The sequence below is a fragment of the Gadus morhua genome, chromosome 12 (assembly GCF_902167405.1).
Source record: "Gadus morhua chromosome 12, gadMor3.0, whole genome shotgun sequence".
NCBI classification, from domain to species: domain Eukaryota; kingdom Metazoa; phylum Chordata; class Actinopteri; order Gadiformes; family Gadidae; genus Gadus; species Gadus morhua.
In genome coordinates, this window is record NC_044059.1 from 17,911,860 (window position 1) to 17,932,647 (window position 20,788).

The 20,788-nt window shown below is 42.9% G+C and overlaps 1 protein-coding gene across 1 annotated transcript; it reads right to left on the reverse strand.

The window, feature by feature from the left end:
• Positions 1-194: 194 nt before the first annotated feature.
• lmnb2 (lamin B2) lies at positions 195-20,367 on the reverse strand. Its single transcript, XM_030373189.1, has 13 exons — positions 19,904-20,367; positions 17,014-17,150; positions 14,366-14,522; positions 14,115-14,240; positions 13,034-13,132; positions 12,556-12,627; positions 12,291-12,416; positions 11,937-12,157; positions 11,130-11,358; positions 10,790-10,897; positions 10,337-10,456; positions 3,438-3,539; positions 195-3,196 (listed from the first exon to the last, which is right to left on the reverse strand). Exons 1-13 carry the CDS (start codon positions 20,114-20,116, stop codon positions 3,158-3,160), a joined length of 1,749 nt encoding a protein of 582 aa, XP_030229049.1. The 5' UTR covers positions 20,117-20,367; the 3' UTR covers positions 195-3,157.
• Positions 20,368-20,788: the final 421 nt, after the last annotated feature.

Sequence of the window (20,788 nt, forward strand, 5' to 3'; positions counted from 1 at the left end):
TTTTCCTACCACTGCTACAGGAAGATGAAATCCGATGATTCAAGCGATGTATGGGTTGGTAAGGTAAACCCCATTTATAAAATTGAGGATGGTTTGCATCAAGTAATTAATTCTGATGATTTGCAAGACCCATGATTGCTCATTTAATTCTGTAAATCAATCTCCATCCCGATAAAATAGAAAATGAGACAACATATTTGAAAAACATTTATGTATACAAAGTTATATCAAGGTGAATGTAAAGACATTTGGCATGCACCCCCCACACACACTTCAATGGTGATTAGGATTTGGGTGTTATGGTTCAGTGTTGTCAAGGTAGTGAGACCCAATTTTAACATTATTCACCCAACATTATTGGGTGTGGACTAGTTTTAGCTAGGGATGCCTGGTGACTAATCCTGTGCAAATCTATACAGGATTAACAAAGTGCATATTTAAAGTGTGAAGCACAGAGCATGACCAGACCTTCATGTCAGGCACCAGGGACCTGTGATCATTTGGCTACAGTGTAAATGGTGTAGTGGTCTTATTGTCCAATTATCAGAATACTGGAATAATATAAATTCCTAATAAGGCTTCCTATTTCAATGAGTTTATTGGCTGGCTTTAAGCGGTACACAACCCAAGGCAGAATTTGCATTCTTAGTTTTCTTTGAATGCAGGATGACAATTATCTGGGTCACACTGGAAAAACACTATTCCGAACATCCAAATTACCCTCAACACCCTGAGACACATACAAATGTTTACCAATATTTCTAAACAAATGGATTACATCATAAAAATGCCTAAATATGTTTATGACAAGCAATGCATTGAAATACACACAATATAGTAGCCAATTCCCAGGGTGATACAATACTATCTGAAAAGCAGTGTATACATTGCATCATTAGATCCCATTACTGAACACAAAGTTATGCCAACAGATAGTCTAACGGCAGTATACATTTATAATCAAAGCATCCAAACGACCTAGCCCACCACACTTCTCCTGCTACTGGCGGTGTTGGCGGGGCTAAAGGTGCGTTCACACCAAAAGCGAACTGGCGCGAATTCGTACAAAGTCAATGCAAAGACACAAATAGATGCACATTTTTAACAACCAAACAGGCGGCCTGAACTACATGGTTCACACAAACGATGCAAATTTGCATGTTGGTTCAGGTTGAAATATTTAAACTTTGGTGCGAATTTCTCTCGATGCTGATCACTTGTGCTAGAAAAGTTTGCGGTTAGTTACGCAAATACACTATTTGCTTCGCTTTTTGTGTGAACGCACCTTTAGAGGCAATTCAAATCTTTACATTCACGATTTAACAACCTTTTAAAAGGTCCAGCACTCTGCCAATTTGGCTCAGGCATATTACTGTTGCCTAGCCTGGTCCTACCAGACTCTCTTACTTCATTTAATTTGTACGGAGAGTCTGGACCTACTCAATTGACAAACGTTAACTCACTTGAAGGCGGGTGTCTGTTGAAGATAAAAACTATTGGATCTGCCCAGTGCCACTCTGGATCTGCCATAACCAATCGCTAACGTTTGGCCGGGAATCACGTTGCGCGCAGGCTGTAAACAAACCAAACACTGTGCGTGAAGATGTCAGTCAACGAGAGCTGACTTTAACGTCATTGATCTCAGCCACTCTAGACAGAGAAAACCCACTAACATACTGCAGACCCAGACCTAGTACTGAAGGGAAATTCAAATTGAGCGGAAGTACTAAGGCGGGCGGAGCCATGCTAACTTTTGCCAATTTGGACATAATTTCTAGTGGAAATAATTTTTTGCCCAACAAGGTACAGCAATGTCAGATGACATGAAAGAAAATGAGCAACTATACTGAAAAACAAGTTGATAAGACTAGGATTTCACAGAATGAGGTGTTGGACGCAATCAATAATAGCCTAATGACTATCCAACACATTTTATTAACCAGCCTTCTAGCTTTATTTTATTTTTTGTCAATACACAATTTAACCATCATTCAGATTACAGAGGAGTGTAGAATGGTTAAATGTATGCTTAAAATTCACTTTGAATTAAAGTGACAGCTCAGTGAAGTAATGTTTAAACATGTTAAACTTTAAACAGCCACCTGTGGTCCACACATTGAGAGATTCAATGGCATTACGGGGATCCAGCCATTGTATTAATACTCTCTGGTGATGTGGCATTATTTTCCAAGTATCTATTTTAATACTCCAATTATAGACATGTCTGGGTCCAACATTCTAAGTTGAGATATTATATTTTGAAAGTATTACATTAATATTCCCACATTGAGTACAACCCTTCTTGACATGATGCTAGTCATGTCAAGAAGTTTTCATTACCACTGCAATTTTCAAGGAATAACGTAAAAAGTAATTTAAGAAATACAACCATAATAGCTTCATATTAATCATCCCTCTTTCCCCCCCTGCCCACGCTTGACGGAAAACCCATCATGGAAGGTTTTTGCATGAAATGATCAGCTGCATTTAAGGACATTCAAATATATGAAATAGTTCTCCAAGTGAAATTAGTCACAAAAAACAATGGCAGGCTGAATACATCCCAAGTAATGACATCCCATTCATTGGGAGCCAATCTGCCGTCGCCATTGATGGTAGGGTAAAATTTGTGTTAACATTTATCCTGTGAAACTACATCATTACCATTTTCTGATTGCTTACTGAAACATTATTGTTGATCTAAATAAAAGAAATTGGTGGGAAATCCTACCTATTGGTTACCAGTATACAGAAATGATTCAGAGGCAATCATTTATATCGGGAGTTCAAATATAAGATGTGTCGGCAGCTTCCTTAAACCAACAAACCTCAAAACAAACAATATCCGAAGCAACTACCTTAGATTCTCTAAAGGTAACAACATAAGGTCAAAAGTCACAGGCAGATGTCAACTTCAGTGTTGGCATATAGTTCTCTCCATCTTTATGACTGAACATCATAAAGATAACTAGTTGTGTACATTATCAAAAGCAGGTCCATGGCTGGGCACAACAGTAGAAACGTTTAAAAAAAAAAGTCCATGTCTTGCTTAGCCATAAAAAAGCAAAAACAAAAACTAGATGACAAGACAAATAGAAAAATATGCGAGTGGCTCTATGGTGAAAACCAGGAGTAAAAATTGGAAAGAGGGAGAAGCTCACATAATGGCACACTCTCTAGAAGATGCCTTCTTGCCCTAGTTGGATGAAAGAGGAGACATTAGCAATCGTTCAACATTTAAAATCAGTATCTATGAATATTTCAAGTTACACCATTGAAACCCATTAATCTGAGTTGCAAATTCAGAGATTTGAGATTAGCTGTACCTTATAAATAAATAAATAAAATCAATCCTTGTGACATCTAGTCCATTTAAAGATTTTGTTTATTATCCACAGACAGATGCTCTGAATAGTTGACTGAAGGTTTCTGCTTACCGTTCCAACAACCATCTCATCCTCTTCCTCTTCTTCTTCCTCCTCCTCCTCCTCCTCTCCATTCTCTACCTCGGTCTTAGCCACACTCCTCTTAGCCACCTCCTATACAGAGAACAAAGTTGTGTGAGATACTCTCCAAAGAGATGGAACTAATTGTTTAAGTTAAATTATGTCCCATTCTTTACAGAAATATAGGATTCTGTTTGTCACCAGCTTTTTCATGTCAGCTGCCGTGGCCAATAGGCTTTGTTAGTCTCAGGGAGTAAAATTAACGACGTCCCGTCATCCCGGGGATGTGATTAATTGTCATCGGGAGGATCAAGATTCTCTCTCGGGACGAAGAGAATTTTGTGGGCACTGACTTCATTTTTCTGTTTTCAACACTTTCTGTGTTGAAAACGGGTTCGCAGTCGGTGGAAAAGACTTTCGTGGAATGTAAATGGAAAAAGGACAGCTTCGTTCAATTGGCTGGCGCTCGTGTTTGTGTTGTTCAGTGAGACACAGAGACTGCTTGCAACAATGGTTTGGTGATGGCCTTTGTACACTGCCAAGCCGGTTCGGTCGCAGGTTGTAACGCCCGGCGATTCCAAATCAAAATCAAATCAAATTTATTGTCATTTTGTTGATCGAACAACAAAACGAGAAGGCGTTTCTCAGGGATCAAGATCACATACATTACAAACAAACGTCCCAATGATGAATAAATAAATAAGAAATAAAGTCCAGTGGGAAGATTTAGGACGCTGGTGCATTGAGCATCCTGACAGCTTGAGGCAGGAAGCTGTTCCGCAGCCTGGTGGTGGAGCATCTTAAGCTGCGATAGCGCTTCTTGGAGGGTTGGAGCTTAAAGAAGTTGTTCAGAGGGTGAGAGGGGTCTCTCACTATTTTCTGGGCCCTATTCCTGCAGCGGCTTAGGAATATGTCCTGGACAGAGGGAAGTGAGGCACCAATGACCTTTTCCGCTGATCTCACCACTCTTTGCAGGGCCTTTTTGTCCGCCACACTGCAGCTGGAGAACCAGGTAGAGATGGCGTACGTCAGCACACTCTCCACTGCCCCCCTGTAGAATGTGGTGAGGATACTGGGAGGTAGTGAGGCCTGATGGAGTTTCCTCAGGAAGTACAATCTCTGTTGGGCTCGCTTCACTAGCCCAGTGGTGTTTTTGGACCAGGAAAGGTTGTCAGAGATCTGTACTCCCAGGAACTTGATGTTCTCCCCCTTTTCCACTTCACGATTACTGATGCAGAGGGGTGTGTGCTTAGGTTTTGATCTACGGAAGTCCACGATCATTTCCTTGGTCTTTTCCGCATTGAGCACCAGGTTGTTGTCTCTGCACCATCTCTCAAACAGATTGACCTCCTCTCTGTAATAGGATTCCTCATTCCCATGAAAGAGACCCACGACTGTAGTGTCATCTGCAAACTTAACAATCATGTTGTTCTTGTGCCTTGGCACACAGTCATGGGTCAGCAGCGTGTACAGCAGAGGACTGAGCACACATCCCTGGGGGGGATCCTGTACTCAGTGTGATGGATTTGGAGATTTTTTTCCCAACACGAACTGACTGTGGTCGCTCCAACAGGAAATCCAGTATCCAGTGACAGAGGGTGGGGTTTAGGCCCAGGAGGAGAAGTTTATCCATCAGTCTCTGTGGCAAGACGGTGTTAAATGCAGAGCTGAAGTCAACATACAGTATTCTAGCATAGGTGTCTCTCTGTTCTAGATGGGTGAGTACTGTATGCAGGGTGGTGGATATTGCATCCTCTGTGGAACGGTTTGAACGGTAGGCATACTGATGAGGATCCAGTGATGCAGGTAGGCTGGATGTGATGTGTGGTTTGATTAACCGTTCAAAACACTTCATCACTATTGGGGTCAATGCAACAGGACGGTAGTCATTCAGACAGGACACAACAGACTTTTTTGCAACTGGAACGATGATGGATGTTTTGAAGCATCTGGGTACAGTGGCTTGACAGAGAGAGATGTTGAAAATGTCTGTTAGAACATCTGCCAGCTCATCAGCACAGGCTTGGAGCGCCCTCCCCGGAACGTTGTCCGGGCCGGCTGCTTTCCAAGGGTTGATCTTGGCCAGGGTTCTCCTGGTGTCAGCTGGGCTGATGGCCACAGGTGGCTGACCGGATGGAGGGGAGAGTCCAGTCCCCCCTCTCGTTGGCCCTCCTGGTGCCTCAAACCGGGCAAAAAAGTCATTGAGTCTGTCAGGGAGAGAAACATCACTGTCCTCAATCCTCTGCCTGGTCTTGTACTGAGTGATTTGTTGAACCCCCTGCCACATTTGCCTGGTGTTTCCTGTGCTACAGAGGTTCTCCTTGATTATCCCTGCATGGCGTCTTTTGGCTGCTCTGATCCCTCTGGAGAGAGCTGATCTGGCTGAGCAGAGTGCGGCCTTGTCTCCTCCACTGTACGCAGCATCCCGAGCCTTTAACAGCTGACGTACCTCAGCAGTCATCCAGGGTTTTTGGTTGTTCCGTACTATATAGGTCTTCATCACAGTAACATCCTCTGTGCACTTGGCAATGTAGCTCATCACCGTTTCAGCATATTCTTCAATGTTAATATGATGATCACCCTGAGATGCAGCGGTTTTAAAAATCTCCCAGTTAGTGCATTTAAAACAGTCCTGCAGCGCTGAGACTGCTCCATCTGGCCACACCCTGATGTGTGACTGGGTTGCCCTACTTCGTATCAGCCTGGGTTTGTAAGTTGGAACCATCAGCACAGATTTATGGTCTGAAAGGCCAATATGGGGTTGAGGAATGGCCTTATATGCCTCAGCAGTGTTGGAATAGACCAAATCAAGTATATTTTCTCCTCTTGTTTTAAAGTCCACATATTGCTTGAATCCGGGGAGCACAGTCTTTAAGCTAATGTGGTTGAAGTCTCCTGCAACAACCACAAAGCTGTCCGGGTGTTTTGTCAACAGTGCGCTGATGACGTCAAACAGGGGGCGGAGTACTTCGTAAGCATTGGCGTTGGCGCAAGGGGCTATGTAAACAGCTACTACAATCACACTGGTGAATTCCCTTGGCAGGTAGAATGGCCGACAGATCACTATAGAAAATTCCACCAGTTCAGAGCAGTGTTGAGCCACCGACGCAGCGTTTACACACCAGTCTTTGTTGATATAAATGCATAGCCCCCCGCCTCTGCTGTTACCGGAACTCGCCGCGTCTCTGTCAGCTCTGAAGAGTGTTGTTCCCTCTAGCTGAACAGCCTCGTCCGGAATGTTTTCATGTAACCAGGATTCGGTAAAAATGAATAGACAGCAGTCTCTCCATACCTTGACTGATCCTCTCATCAGACGGAGCTCATCCAGTTTGTTTTCGAGAGATCGGACGTTGGAGAGTAGGATTGTTGGCACTGCTGGTCTGGTGTGTTTAGTTTTTAGCCTAGCTTTGATGCCAGCCCTCTTTCCCCGCTTTAGTTTACGTTTTGTTTTGATACGTTTTGTTTTGTTTACGTCCACCCCGTCTCTGCTGCTTCCTCCTCCGGGCAGTTGCGGGCACAGTGTCACAGTATCCGTTAGTATCCTGTGTTTGCGTAATATGTCCAGATGCCAGCGAATGCCAGTGATGTCACTCGCTTTCAATGTCCTAATGTTTAATAATGTTTCCCTGTCATAAACTATGTTTGTAGGACGTCTCACACTCAAACATTCAATCTCAATCTCACAGATCTCAAGAGGGGCCGCTGCGACTATGCGCGCCGCCCTGGCAACGAGCTTACTACCTCGTCTCCTAATCCTGTTCCTAATTCCTCCTCTCGATCCTCTTTTCCTCCGTATTGTCTTCTTTATCAGTGTTGATGGTATGAAATCCAGTTGTTCGGGTGATAAATCAACTGTCTGGCAAGCGAGTTCAAGCTCCAGAAGGTCCGCTCTAGCGTAGTGCGTCTCGGTGGATTTGGATGCGTCGGATGCGTCGTGACCGTTGGGATGCGTCGTGACCCCAGCAGAGAATAAACCTCCATAACTTGATGCAGAATGGCTTTTGAATTCCACTAACGCAGATTTGACAGTATCCATAGGTCATACGAATATTGCCATGATTTAAACTCGACAAAGTAGTGAAAAAGTAAATTAAATATGTAATAAAGTAGCCTTTCAATCACGAGTCGCTCAAACAGAGGAGCGCCCCGCATCTCGTTGCCATGTCCACTGTCTTATCTTAAGTTTCCTGTGTAAAACCGAGGGGGTAAAAATCCCCCGTTCGTCACGGCGCGGGCTTTCTTGGTTCACTGGAGAAGTCGGGGCTGCGCACAGGGTCTAGACTAGAGATCCGCGGATGACTGTAATGTTATCCGTACCCGCTGCCTTATATCAATATCCACGGACCCAAAGCAATGTTTTTTTCAACAATTGATTCCCGCTTTGCACCCACCCGATCATCGGGTGACCAGACGTCCCGATTTTGAGCTGCGTGTTCCGTGTCCCGACAAAAGCCTGTCGGCATGCTAAAATGTCCAACCACCCTGTTGTCAGCGATTACATAGCCAACGTGGTCTTATTATAGCCCGATCATTAACAAAAAGCCACATAGAAAGAATAAAGAATCCAGCATTTTTCAACAATGTGCGTGAGGGCATACGCAGCAGGGATGATTGCATCGTGGAATGCTTATGGAAAACCAGCGGACGAGCGCTGAGAGGAGATGTTCGCGCATTTCAGACGCAGGGAGATTATAGAAAAATATATGTCAAATTTGTCAGTTTTCCGTTTTACTAGTCAATATGTTAACCTCACCCCCAACCCGTGGATTGTCCACGGTGTCCGCGTTATGACCGCCAACCGCGCATCTCCAGTCTAGACCTCTTTAGAATAATTTGCATACTCCCGAATGTTTTTATTTTTTTATGAATGAAGACACCCGCATGCAAGAATGAGTTCACGTCTGAGTGAAGGCTACAAACGCGATTAACTATTTACAAGTGCAAAAACGCCAACATATTCTTTATTTTGCTGACCACCACTAAAGCGTCCTAAGGACAGTTCCTCTGCGTCTTTCTCGTAGATCGCACCATCTTCCAACGTCTTTGTTTAATGCGACTGTATCACCTTCGCTTACATAATCAGCAGCTCGCGGATTTCACTTTCTCTCCAGTTAGACGGCTCCCCCAGAACCGCGGAGCCGTCGCATTTACATCAGAATGAAACCAAATAAACCGCCAATGTGTGTAGGGTCCGGGAGGGTAAATTGGGCTGCTAGCTCAAGCAGGCAATTTACCTCTGGCAGTTTAAACACGCTGACCGTGCTGCGAAAAAGGCATGAGCAGCTCCTGCTGCAAGCGTGGTTTCTCCTGCATGAAGTCGGACTGGAGGTCTTGCCTAGCCAATGACACGCTGAACAGCCTCATGCAAATCTCAATGAATGACCCTCCTCTTGACGAATAACTCACTAAATGCAGTCACTATATGGTGGAGTACTGGCAGAAGGTCCCGTTCTGTGACTGAGTGTTGGTTGTCATCTTGAAGCTAAACAAATCTAGTCTGGGGATAACCATATTATTTTATCTACATAATGTATTGTGTTTTTATTATATTATCAGTAAGTAAAAACTCAAAATGTAAATATGATTCTTGGGAAAATTCGGGATGATTCGGGGCGGTTCAAAAATGTCTTTCGGGACTGTGGTGAAAAAAGTTAGTTTTAATCCTAGCGGCCATATTGGTTCTACATTCTAGCTGGGCTTGGAAACTGAATGCAGAAGTAATTAACTAATCGACAATGTCAACATAGTGATGCATACTGGCTCGTAGTTGATATAGAAACAGTCCCAAGACAAGCATATACAAATTTCAGAGATTCATAAAATACTTATCACCGTATTTTTCCGCACTATAAGGCCGCGTTCACATCTAGCGTTTTTTGTAATAGGGATAAGTTGAGCCGACCGTTTTTCAACAAAAAGAAAAGCTGGCAGCGTTTTTGGCCCTAAAAGCGCCGAGAGCGTTTTTTCTATCGCCTAGCAACGAATCCATTCTAGACCCGACGTTACTCGCCTACTACGTATCCAGGCTAAAGCCCATTAGACATGTTGTAGATCTCCATGTTCTGTAATTAAAACTATTAATCGCTCCACCGGCACTTTCCCGAGTGATTTGTCTGCCATTGTTTCTTGTTTTGACAGTTGAGAGTTTCCTGTGTGACGAAGTGTCAATGTTCCGCTTGTGATTGGGCAGTTGCCCAAAAGACGTCGGCCGCTTTCTTCCTGAAAGTTGAACTTTTTTCAACGCTCCGTATGGCAGAAAAAAACGCTGGGAGAGGCGTTTAAAAAAGCGGCCGTGACTTTTTCCAGAAACGCTCTGCTCCATAGGAATATAATGTAAAACAAGCGCTGGCACATTTAAAAAAACGCTAGATGTGAACGCAGCCTAAGGCGCACCGGAGTATAAGCCGCAGCAGCTAAATTGAAAATGTGTACATATATAAGCCGCACTGGAATATAAGCCGCAGGGAAAAAGGGAAACAAGATATCTATTCTTCCTCCACCTCTCTCGCTTCTCTGCTTGGTGTCGCTGACGCTTATAGTTTGCCTCCCTCGCTCTGGTAACGTCACGTACATGAAAAAAAACAACGAAGCTCCGAATACTAATTTAACATTTGAATATTAATTTTCGAGTGGCCGTTAGCTGTAAAAATCCATAGATTAGCAGCACCGTTATATAAGCCTATAAATTTGTAATTCTTTTGTCAATACCACCAGATCACTTAGAAATAGAATGTAGAAACATAAGGATCATGGCATCACCCATTGGTTTAGAAAAACATTTTTTGAGGCCAAATAACACTGGTCGGTCTGATGGTATTCCAAAGAAGAAAAAAGGATACTGCTTATTCCCTAAACATTTGTCTTCCACTATTCCCTACAGCAAACATTACCTCTCCATCGGCATTGACCAAAGTGGTGAGGATGTCACTTCCTGTTCCCCAGGAAGCCTGGCTCTTCCACAGCAGGTCGGATGGGGGACTGTGAGCAACACCTGCATCTGCGGACCAGACCTATTAAAACGGAAGACATACATGAGCATTCATTGGTCGTCGTATAATTTGATTAACATTTCAAAGTAAAAATTGGCTGCATTGGCTATTGTATCAAACTGTTCACCTAAATCGGACAGTTCAACATTTGCTTGCAGAATTAAATAACTTTGGTGCGGAAACACGCGCTAAACAGTTATAAGACACAACAATAATACTCTACTGGCCCCCGCCACAAACTTCTCTAGCTCATCTTTGACAGGTGGTCAATGTCCCTAGTTGCAATCTTTGCATTAGTAGCATTAGTTAGGGTTAACTTTATTTGATTTATGAATCTCATGATTTGCTTCTTACCGTCACGGACTGGCCAGCCTTGAGGATAAACTTTGGAGAGAACTTGTAAGTGACCTCCTCTCCTCCGTCCACCTGCCTTTTCAAGCGCCAGCTGCCGAGAGGCTGATCCTATGTGAATAAAGTAGCATGCGAGTATGTTAGTCTTACCATCAAGAGGAAGGCAAGGTGAATCATTGTGCTTTCTAGACTCTACGTTCATTACAGTATTCTTAAAGGATATATAAAGAGTCTATGACATTACCTTGATGCACTGACTTACACATGTATTGCAAAACATGTTTGTGAAAGTGTAACCCATTACAATATGTTCCATTGCAACATTAGAGCGTGCTCAGTGTACCTGTTCAGTGTCGTTGGCCAGTGTGACAGCGTTCCCGTCCATGTCAGTGGGCAAGATGGTCACTGCTCCACTAGCCGTGGCTTCCTCGGACACAAGGAGTTGGCCACTCGCCGCCTCCAGGTAGGCCCCTTCCTCCACCTCAAGCCTCTTCCTTTTGGTGCTGCGGGTCGAGGAGCCCGTCACCCTGGAAACGGTCACGCGGGACGAGGGACTGGGGGACAGCTTCAGCCTATGGTAATAATTGTATTTATTACACCCAAGTCATTAAAAAAAAAAAAAGTATACCTTTCAATTTGACTACAGCAAAAAAGGCAAAAAGGTGGGGGATTGTCACCGTCCCTCGACGAGTTTGCACCCCTTTGAAAGACATTAGTGTTCTCTGTATACCGGTACCTGAAAAGTACCGTGGTTCCCACATTTTGTACTTTGGTAGATCAACATCAACAAGCATCAAGTTTTGGATCCCCACAAGGGGTTAAATGCATGTAAAGAAGTGGGGGGGTGCAGTCTTTTATAGGTGGACCATTTATGCTTGTTTTCATTCTCACTGTTACCCTGCAGTCTGATCTATACAGAGAGAGTGAATGAAGTTTCAATTATTTTTTACTTTCGTCTAATATATTTATTTTTACTGGGCGTTGTAGTTAAGGTGGCAGCCGTTTGTTGCTTAAGCGATGCTAAGCAGCGCTGTTGCTTTTGCTAAGTGGCAACGGGCTGTAGGAATCCCTGTATACTATTCTCAGTTGCAGTTCTGCTGTAGCTTCCTGCATCCATCCAATAATAATTGTGTCCATGTGCAGGCCATACCGATGCTCCTCGCCCTCCAGCAGCTTCCTGTAGGCGTTGATTTCCATATCAAGAGCCAACTTGACATCCAGGAGTTCCTGGTACTCATTCAGTTGGGCATTCATCCGGTCTCTCAGCTCGCTCATTTCCATTTCTTTCCCCTCAACGGAACGACGGTGCTTGTCTTTCTCTGCGGATAACAGCTCTTCAAGCTCTCTAGCGCGCTCTTCTGCGGCGGAGGCCTTAAAGCAGACAGTCAAAATGTTGTCAAACTTTATGTACCAAACCGAAGGCCACAGCACATTTCCATCATCACCACGAATAGCTAATGCATACTTGAAGGACTGATTTACAATGCAGTGACATGGGGTGTACCTGTTTCTGCAACGAGCTCAGCTGGTATCCAAGGCTTTCTATCCTGGTACGAGCCTCATGCACTTCCTCCCTGGCTGTGCCCATTGCCTTGTCGTTCATCTCTGACGAAACCAAGGCATTACCCAGCTAGATGGCAAACAAATAGGTTATGAACGGTTAGTTGGCCACAATAATGAAAGAGGAAATGTCTTAGGATTTTGTTGGCATTCTTTTATGGTAGGAGGAATACAGTAGGAGAGCCATAATGGTGGCATGAGTCTCCTACCTTGGCCTGGAAGGTGTGCTCCAGCTCCTCCTTGTACAGTGAAACCTGCTCGTCGTGCTGCTTCCTAAGGTCCTGGTGGCAAAACAAAATACTAACTGAATATTGTCAAAAAATTGTAAAAATGGTAACTACAAATTAAAGACCATAACTTTAGCTCCTAAAGCAAAACAAGCATTCATGCATGTTTCGACCTTACCCTAGAATAAATAATGAAACTAAAAGAATGTGATTAACAGGTCCTAATCAGAACCTGTAATGTAACATTGAACATCTAAAGAAAGTGTAGCTTAACTGTTGTGTGCAACACATGAAGTATAAGTAAGACCTTTTCTATACACCAATTATGTATACAACACTTAGTAAAGGTAGCACAAATGTCCAACTATGTTTGGATTGATTATTAATTAAAGCTATTGTAATAAGAAATACATTATATCCAGAGCATTGAAAAATGCAAAACAAACACAGTAGCACATACCTGTAAAGCCTGTGCCAGTTTAAACTCATAGTCCTGTCTAACTCCAGAATCCACTTCCACAATTCTCTGCTCTTGCCTACGCCGAGACCCGCGCACCTCCTTGGAATGAAGAATGTTAAATGTTATAAATACATACATATTGTATATACTGTCTACCATTTAGCTTGTAGATAGCTGCTTGATTGCTCAGTCCTGAGAATGATTATGTTGCTTATGATTATGTGCTATAAAAATCAGACAATAAAAAATTTAGTGTAAATTAATATTTGAGCTTTGTATACATCATTGTATAAAATGCACATACAAACTTTAATATAGGTCATTGAAGTTATAGCATGACCAGCCAGACTACGCTTATGAATCACAATGCTACGGCCAGCACCTTTAAAATGTCTGTTGTGGGTCAGAACGTTTTGTTCTGGCCTATGTGTTATCATTCACATTTCTCTGTGTACCCGGGTTGCCAGATATAAAACTAATTGGTGCAAACACAGCGTGATGCAGATTTGGAAGCAAGCAAACTAGGTGGATGAACTGATATTGTTATAGGTTCTCCCTGACCTGAAGAGCCTTGGATCCTTTAGAACAAGCTCCAGGACCAAAGACGGGCTGAAACACTGGCAAAGCCCGGACTGATTTCAAGACGGACGCCATAAGTTTATCATTTGCAATACAGAAATTGCAATCGTACGCATTAGGACTTGTCATACCCCGTCATTGGCAAAATATAATAATTGCGCTCATCTTAGAATAGAAAGCTGCACTCGTGTTGGTTCAGTGTCCTCCACCTGGCAACCTGCATGAGCTTTGCGTCTGTGGAGGAGGGGGCGGGCCGAGACCACTCTCCAAAAGTGGGAATTTGGACAGCAGTACCGTTCCTAAGCCAGTAAGTACACTGAACACGACAGCGGTGCGTATCGATTTGACCAGCTCCACCCATCAGTAGCGCATCAAGAACCTCAGGAGCAACACCTTCTGATCAGTGCAATTATATGATTTTGCCATTGTCACAAAACAGATTACATTTTAAAAACGTTACAGTAAAGTTTAACGTAAGCGGTATGGTCACCAAAAGGTTTACCTCCTCAAACATGTTCTTTCGGAACTCCAGCTCCTCAGACAAGGACTGGCAGCGGTTTTCCAGATCAACGCGCATCAGGGTTTCAGCTTCCAACTGCCGCTTGGAAACAGTGTGTCCATCTTCAGCCTGTAAACAAATATTTATATAGCAGCTTAACAAATAATTTACGTTACATAATGCACAGCACAAACATGTCATCTTTGATTTTGCCCTGTTCAAATGACAAAGTTGTGTCTTGATATTATTCATACCTTAGCCAGCATGGATTTAACATCTCCAAGTTCTGCACTGAGAGCAGCATTTTGGCTTAAGGCAGTAGCCAGAGCCGCCTCACTCTGGTTCAGCTGTCCTTCAAGAGCTGAGGCCCGGGAGACAGCTGCAGCCAGGTCTCCATCTTTCTTCTTCAGGCTGGTATAGGCAAGTAGTGGGGGATTGTAGCCGATTTAGAATGCAAAACAATTACACATTTATCAAGGATATTAATGAGAAGCAACTTGTTTGGCTTCATTACATTGAAGCAGTATTTCATGGCAAAACAGTAGAGGCTGCAGCTGGAATCAGCATGCCATTTCCCCTCTTCTCACCACGGCATTCTCACAAAGAGAATGCCATGGGTCACTTCCTCCATCTTTTGTCTAGTTTCTAAGTGTACCTCTCTAGCATCACCTTCACTGGTTCTGGATCCCATCAATGTGTGAGACAATTCTTTTTAAACCCATCCAAACCCTTGCATTTATACCTAAATGTTAACCATACGGGAGAGAAGGCTTGCATGTGGCTAATCAATCTTGAATAAGTATTTTTATAATAGGTATAGGACGGTATATAATACAGGTTATACAACGGGGGACCTAAATCCAGCGATCTGATTGGTTCCCAACTGTTGTATAATGAGCGTATACATAACTGCTATGACGCCCGATCATTTTGTGAAAGTTTGCATATCACTCCGCGCCTGGAAGTAGAAACAGTTACAAAGTAAAACATAGTTGGATGATGGAGAGCGTGTAAATGTTGTTACTCCGGGAATGAGCAAGGCGATGGAGAGACTAACGAAAGCTTAGGCACACGGCGAGTGAACTGCTCCATAGGATAAATTGCCGGCGAACCGCTCTATCGGAGCCTTCTCTCGGAGGGACGCTAAAGTGTGTTGCATAGCGACCGTCGATGCATAGCGGCAGCCAGGAGGGACTACTTTTTTGTATTCTTTAATTAAACGGCTATTTTGACTTTCTTGGTTTCTTTTTAAATGTAGTGTGTCTATGACTTTCGTTTCGCCATAATAGTAACCGTTGTATAAAAGCAATAGATCACTTCATTCAGTGGCATGTGCTCATTATACCACTGTGAAGGGGTCGCCGGCCCTCCGCTGTGCGTCGGGGCCGTACAACGCCCCTTAACAGTGGTATAATGAGCACATACTAGGGATGGGCACGAGTAGTAAATTCCAAACTCGAGTGATCGAATGAATTCCTCGAGGATCAATCGAGTACTCGTTAAATCAAATCTATTTTTAGAATGCAACGCTGCAGCAGGAATAGGCCTGATGATGAACGGCAATATTACCAACCAAACATGTAATGCTTATTCTCCATCAAAACAGTCAGAGTTATCAGAGTATTCATTATTTATTTTTGCAAACGTTCAAAACACATTTTCCTTACAAAAATAAATATGCGTCTCACAATTTAAATCACGTCGAACCAAGGCCTGTAACAGTTTAAAAAAAACGAAACAAGTAGCCTAACCATTGCAAATAAATGCTTAAAGCTGCAAATAAAACAGCAGCAAATGGACTATGGAAATACTCAGCGTTGTGATCTTCTCTACACGCCCGGGATTACAGCTGCGTCTTGCAGCGGTGAAAATAGCCGACACACTTTCACTTTCACCGTTGCTGCGGGTCTGCTTTCCCGAACTCACCGTTGTGTTTCAGGAGCATATGTTGCCGCATAGTAATTTCTGGTAGCTCGATTTCACTTGGCATATTATACATTTCACCTTCTGATCTCCTATTTCTTTAAAGTATTTCAATTCTTCGCTGCGGTTTGCTTTAACCGCCATCTCTTAACTTTTTGAATTCTGGCCTAACCCTGCACACGGCACGGAACGCGCCATGGAAATGGATGCATTTAATTTTCTTTGTGCCCACGTCGTGCGTTAGTGGCGCCGACAGAAAATTGATACATTTGCTTCAGAAAACTTTGTTTGTGTGTGTATATGCAAACTCGAGTTTGCCTGTCCACCAACCGAGTTCATTTGTAACGAGGAGTACTCGAGTAATCGATTCCTCACGCCCATCCCTAGCACATACCACAGCCTGGCGTGATCTATTGCTTAATTATACTGACTTTCCATATGTGTACTTCGGATGGATTTATCGGATACTTTTAGTTGACACAAGAAGGTCTACTCGTTGCAATTTGGACTGAATCTATGGAAGATGGTTGCTTTTTTTCCTTTCCTTTCTACTTATGGTTCTATGGGCCATAAGTATTTAAACTTAGCAAGACTTGTCTTAGTAGGCTAATGTAAGAGACACAGCATTGTAGGCTAGACAATGTCCAACATGATAATGACTTCTATCCCCAACTCCGTTTTAATTTCACTTCATAGATGTGAAGTAGGATAAATGTTGGTTGTGTTCAATTTAAATTGGATTTTAATATAATGGTTGCATTTCGCTTAGTAAACCGCTGCGTTCAGTTGCACCACTAGCAAACAAATTATTGAATTGAATCTTCTTTCTCAACAGCCGATGCTCAATATTGACACCATGGTTAATTGTTGGTTCACTTATATACATAAAAACTAAATACATCATGTGGGTAAAATTCAAATGAACAAAAAACAAGGGGTGATAGTGAAACCAAACCCTGAGTTACACATGTTGCATTACCTGCGGCTGGTTTCCTCCAAGTCAGCTTGAGCCTTTCCCAGGTCGATCTGCAACCTGGCCCTCTCTCTAGCAGTCTCATCAAGAACACGGCGAGCATCTGCCAGCTCTGCCTCGTACAACACCTTTAAACCGCTCACCTGGATAGATAACAAATGTTTACATTCAATAAATTATTTTCATCTTTTCAATAAATTGGGTTGTATTTGTTGCAAACACAGACGGGCAACACTTCATAGTTGTTGAACAAATGTAACTTTCTGTCTTCTCTATGCCAATGGAAATATGCCATATTACATGTACGACTCACTCATTCAGAGTTCACCTGGACTCTGCATAGCCTTACTCGCCTAAAAATACCCGTCTTACGCACTAATTGGATGTTGTACGTCCTGGCATTTATAAAGATTACAAATTGTAAGATCTTGGCATTTGTTTCGATGAACATCCTTACTGTACCGACAGGCATAGGCGTCGATTACGCCGGGGACGCGTCCCCACCAGATTTCGTCATGAATCATTTTGTACCCACCACTTTAAAAAAAAAGAATAATAAAAAAAAGATTGAGTTTAATTATTATGGATTATTACAAGGGTCTTCTCAATGCCGTGGAACGCTCCGTTCACTTGCATGGGCTCCTCACAACTTCGCGGAGAATGCTAGATATAAATTGACCGCTGTCAAGGAAAACAAAGGACTTTTTGCCTATAATGACGTCTTTGGTATCACTCCTCAAGAGGTCCGGTAACTTTTCAACACCAGCGTCTTCGGTTGCTAAGCGACGTCAACGTCTTTGGCGGACTATTTTTCTGCTGATCAACACTACGAATGATGGTAACAAATAAATTGTAACAAGCCACGCCATGTGAAGTAATTGTTTCGTTTTGGCAAGTAGCCGTGTAATAAGCGGGATAACGAGGCTATAGAACATCGCCGGTCGAATTTAAGCCCCTTCAGTGGGAACCAATTACCCTCGCTGCGCGTCGGTGTCCTGTTCACCCTGTCGGGGCTTATTTTCCCGATAATGACCGGCATTCTATACATTATCTCTTGATTATTACACGGCTCTTCTCAATGCTGTAGACTACATTCGTATTCGGTTGCTAAGCGACGTCAACGAGTTTGGCGAATTATTTCTCTGCTGATCAACGCTATGAATGATAACAAATACATTGGAAAAAAACACACTGTGTGAAGTTATTTTTTCGATTTGGCAAGTAGCCATTACTAATAATACCAATACTCTTTGGCTGGGATGATGAGGCAGCAGACAATCAAGTCATTTTAGCCTGAATACATAGGTAAGAAGCACCAGAGCAGGTTGCTAGTACTATGGACAGTATCAGAACGATAACCTGTTGAACTAAATGGATGTGGTAGGCTACACCACGGGATGCATCTGCAGACCACTGCCACATAAATAAAGGTAAGACGCGATATTTATTGCTTATGATTTGCTGGTGCTGTGGCGAGGTCTTTTGTGTTTTTTGCACTCACGTATTTGGCTGTTTTAACTTGCAATTGATAGTCGGTGGAGTCAGTCTCTTGTTGACACAAAGTGACTTTTGGTCATTCTTGAATTCTGGAATAATTGAGGGGGGGGGGAGTTCATGAGTTTTGGTCAGAATGCCTGATGTAGGCTAGTTTTGATGGAATGCGTGTTGTGAATTGAGAACAGCCAGCTCCTGATGTGATGGCAAATATTTTTTTCTTTTTCAATCTCGACGACTTTTGTAGTGCTGTGTGTAGCCACACCTTTGGCCCTTCTGAACTTAAACACGCAGTTAAATTCCTTTTCTAGCTCCTCTTGTTTATGTTGTTAGCTTAGCCATGTCATGTCACGTTTTCAACATTGGATACATGGAGCAGAACATAGTGGGTCATATGTCCGATGCTTTTTGAAAACGTTTTCTTCATAAAACGTGCCAGACAGATTTTGTATCCACTTTATTCCTTAGTAATTAGCTAACATGGTTATGCCGTCTTTCAGAACCTTTCATTACCGGCACTAAAGAGAGAAAAAGGAGTGCATCCTCATTGTACCCAGCACTTCTAAAAATGTACTTCCGAATGCGTCGCTGACCCCAGCACATTTCAAACCAAACTGACGCCAATGCCGACAGGGATATAGTTTGGTTTCTCTTTCTTCTGACAAATGTACGTATGTCACTTTGGATAAAAGTGTCTGCTCAATTATTTTAATGTAATGTAAAAGCCATTTCATATGATCGTCCATTTCGTCTTACAATAACATGGTGTCTATTCAGTCACATTAAAAAATAAAAGTATTCTGCTCATTGGCTGGAGCTCGCTGTCTGATTCAATGGAAGTATGAATCTTGTTATTGAGTGGAAGAGCATGAGTTCCTGTTCAAATCATAATTGCAATAATCCCTATTTTCTATTACAGAAGCATAACATCAACTAACATCAACTTCATGAACCATAACAGGGCGGGGCTTTTACGATTTGAAGAAGGCGACAGAGTGACGTCAGCGTCAGCCTATTGGCGCGCGATCTCCCGCTCGATCCTCCAAGAGGAGGATATGTAAACCAAACACTGGACCCCCAATCAAAATGCTCAGGCTCAAGGTTGTACACAGTAATATTATGTTCAGTTTTTAAATATACATGGCGTCAGACGGATCATTAAAACGCCACTAGCATTAATTAGTAACTGTTAGTTAAAAAAAAGTAATAGCCCCTATTAAAAAGCCCTGGGGTTTCACGTTTAACGTTACGACAATCGGCTATAGTTTTTAAGTGAGTATTGAGCATAATTAATTTGGGATACGTCTGATCGGATCGAAATGAACGATGGCTACAACCCGCAAGGGCAAAAGCCACCAGCTGGACGCAAATAACAGATGGTTTGCATCCATGTCCGGCTCACCTCTCGAGTAGTCACCTCCTCCTTCTCCGACACCTTCACCATCAGACGGTCATTCTCCAGCTCCAGAGAACGGACCCGGTCTATATAGACCGCCAGGCGGTCGTTTAGATGCTGCAATTCTTGCTTCTCCTGCAAGCGAGATATCCGAGTTGGGGAGAGAGGAGTCGAGGCCGCAGGACGGCCTGATTCTCGGCTCGGTGTAGCGGTCGCCATGACGAGTATTAGTCCAATCCAAGTTTCGCTCCTCCACTCGTTTGAACAAGTAATATGAACCTCTCTCAAACGGGAGCCCTGTGTTTGCTTTTGGAAAAGCGCTGACACTGAATAAACTCTATGGAAACTATTTATAAATGAGAAACAGCAGTCTATTTATGTTATAATGTTCCCGAGGCGCAGTTTAATAAAGAGCTCCGGTCTCGGCTACGAAAAGTCAAGATGGCCGGTTGTGCTCACGAGGACCGCGCCGAAAGGCGAGGCTTCCTCGAACGAGAATCCAGTTCAGAAGATGGCTCCATTGTTTGTGGCTTCCCTCCACAGTTAAAAATGGGAACTGCATATCGTTTCCCAAATAAATTCTATGCATACTCATAGCTCATACAATGAGTCTTTAATATAAATATCAAAACCGTGTCTCTGTGTCTTTATATGTTTTAGGTCATTTGATGCTGCATAAATCTCCTAAATTCTTTCCCTACCAATACCCCATCCAAAGTATTTTTTTCTCCTACACTGAACATGTAGGGTAACTGAATATACAACATAATACAACGTTAGAACATTTATCTAGAAAATATGCTTGCCATAAAAACACGAGATACAAATTAGATAGTCAATTTACCATTTATTTATTGAATGTAACCCAGAATAAAACATTTAATAACATTT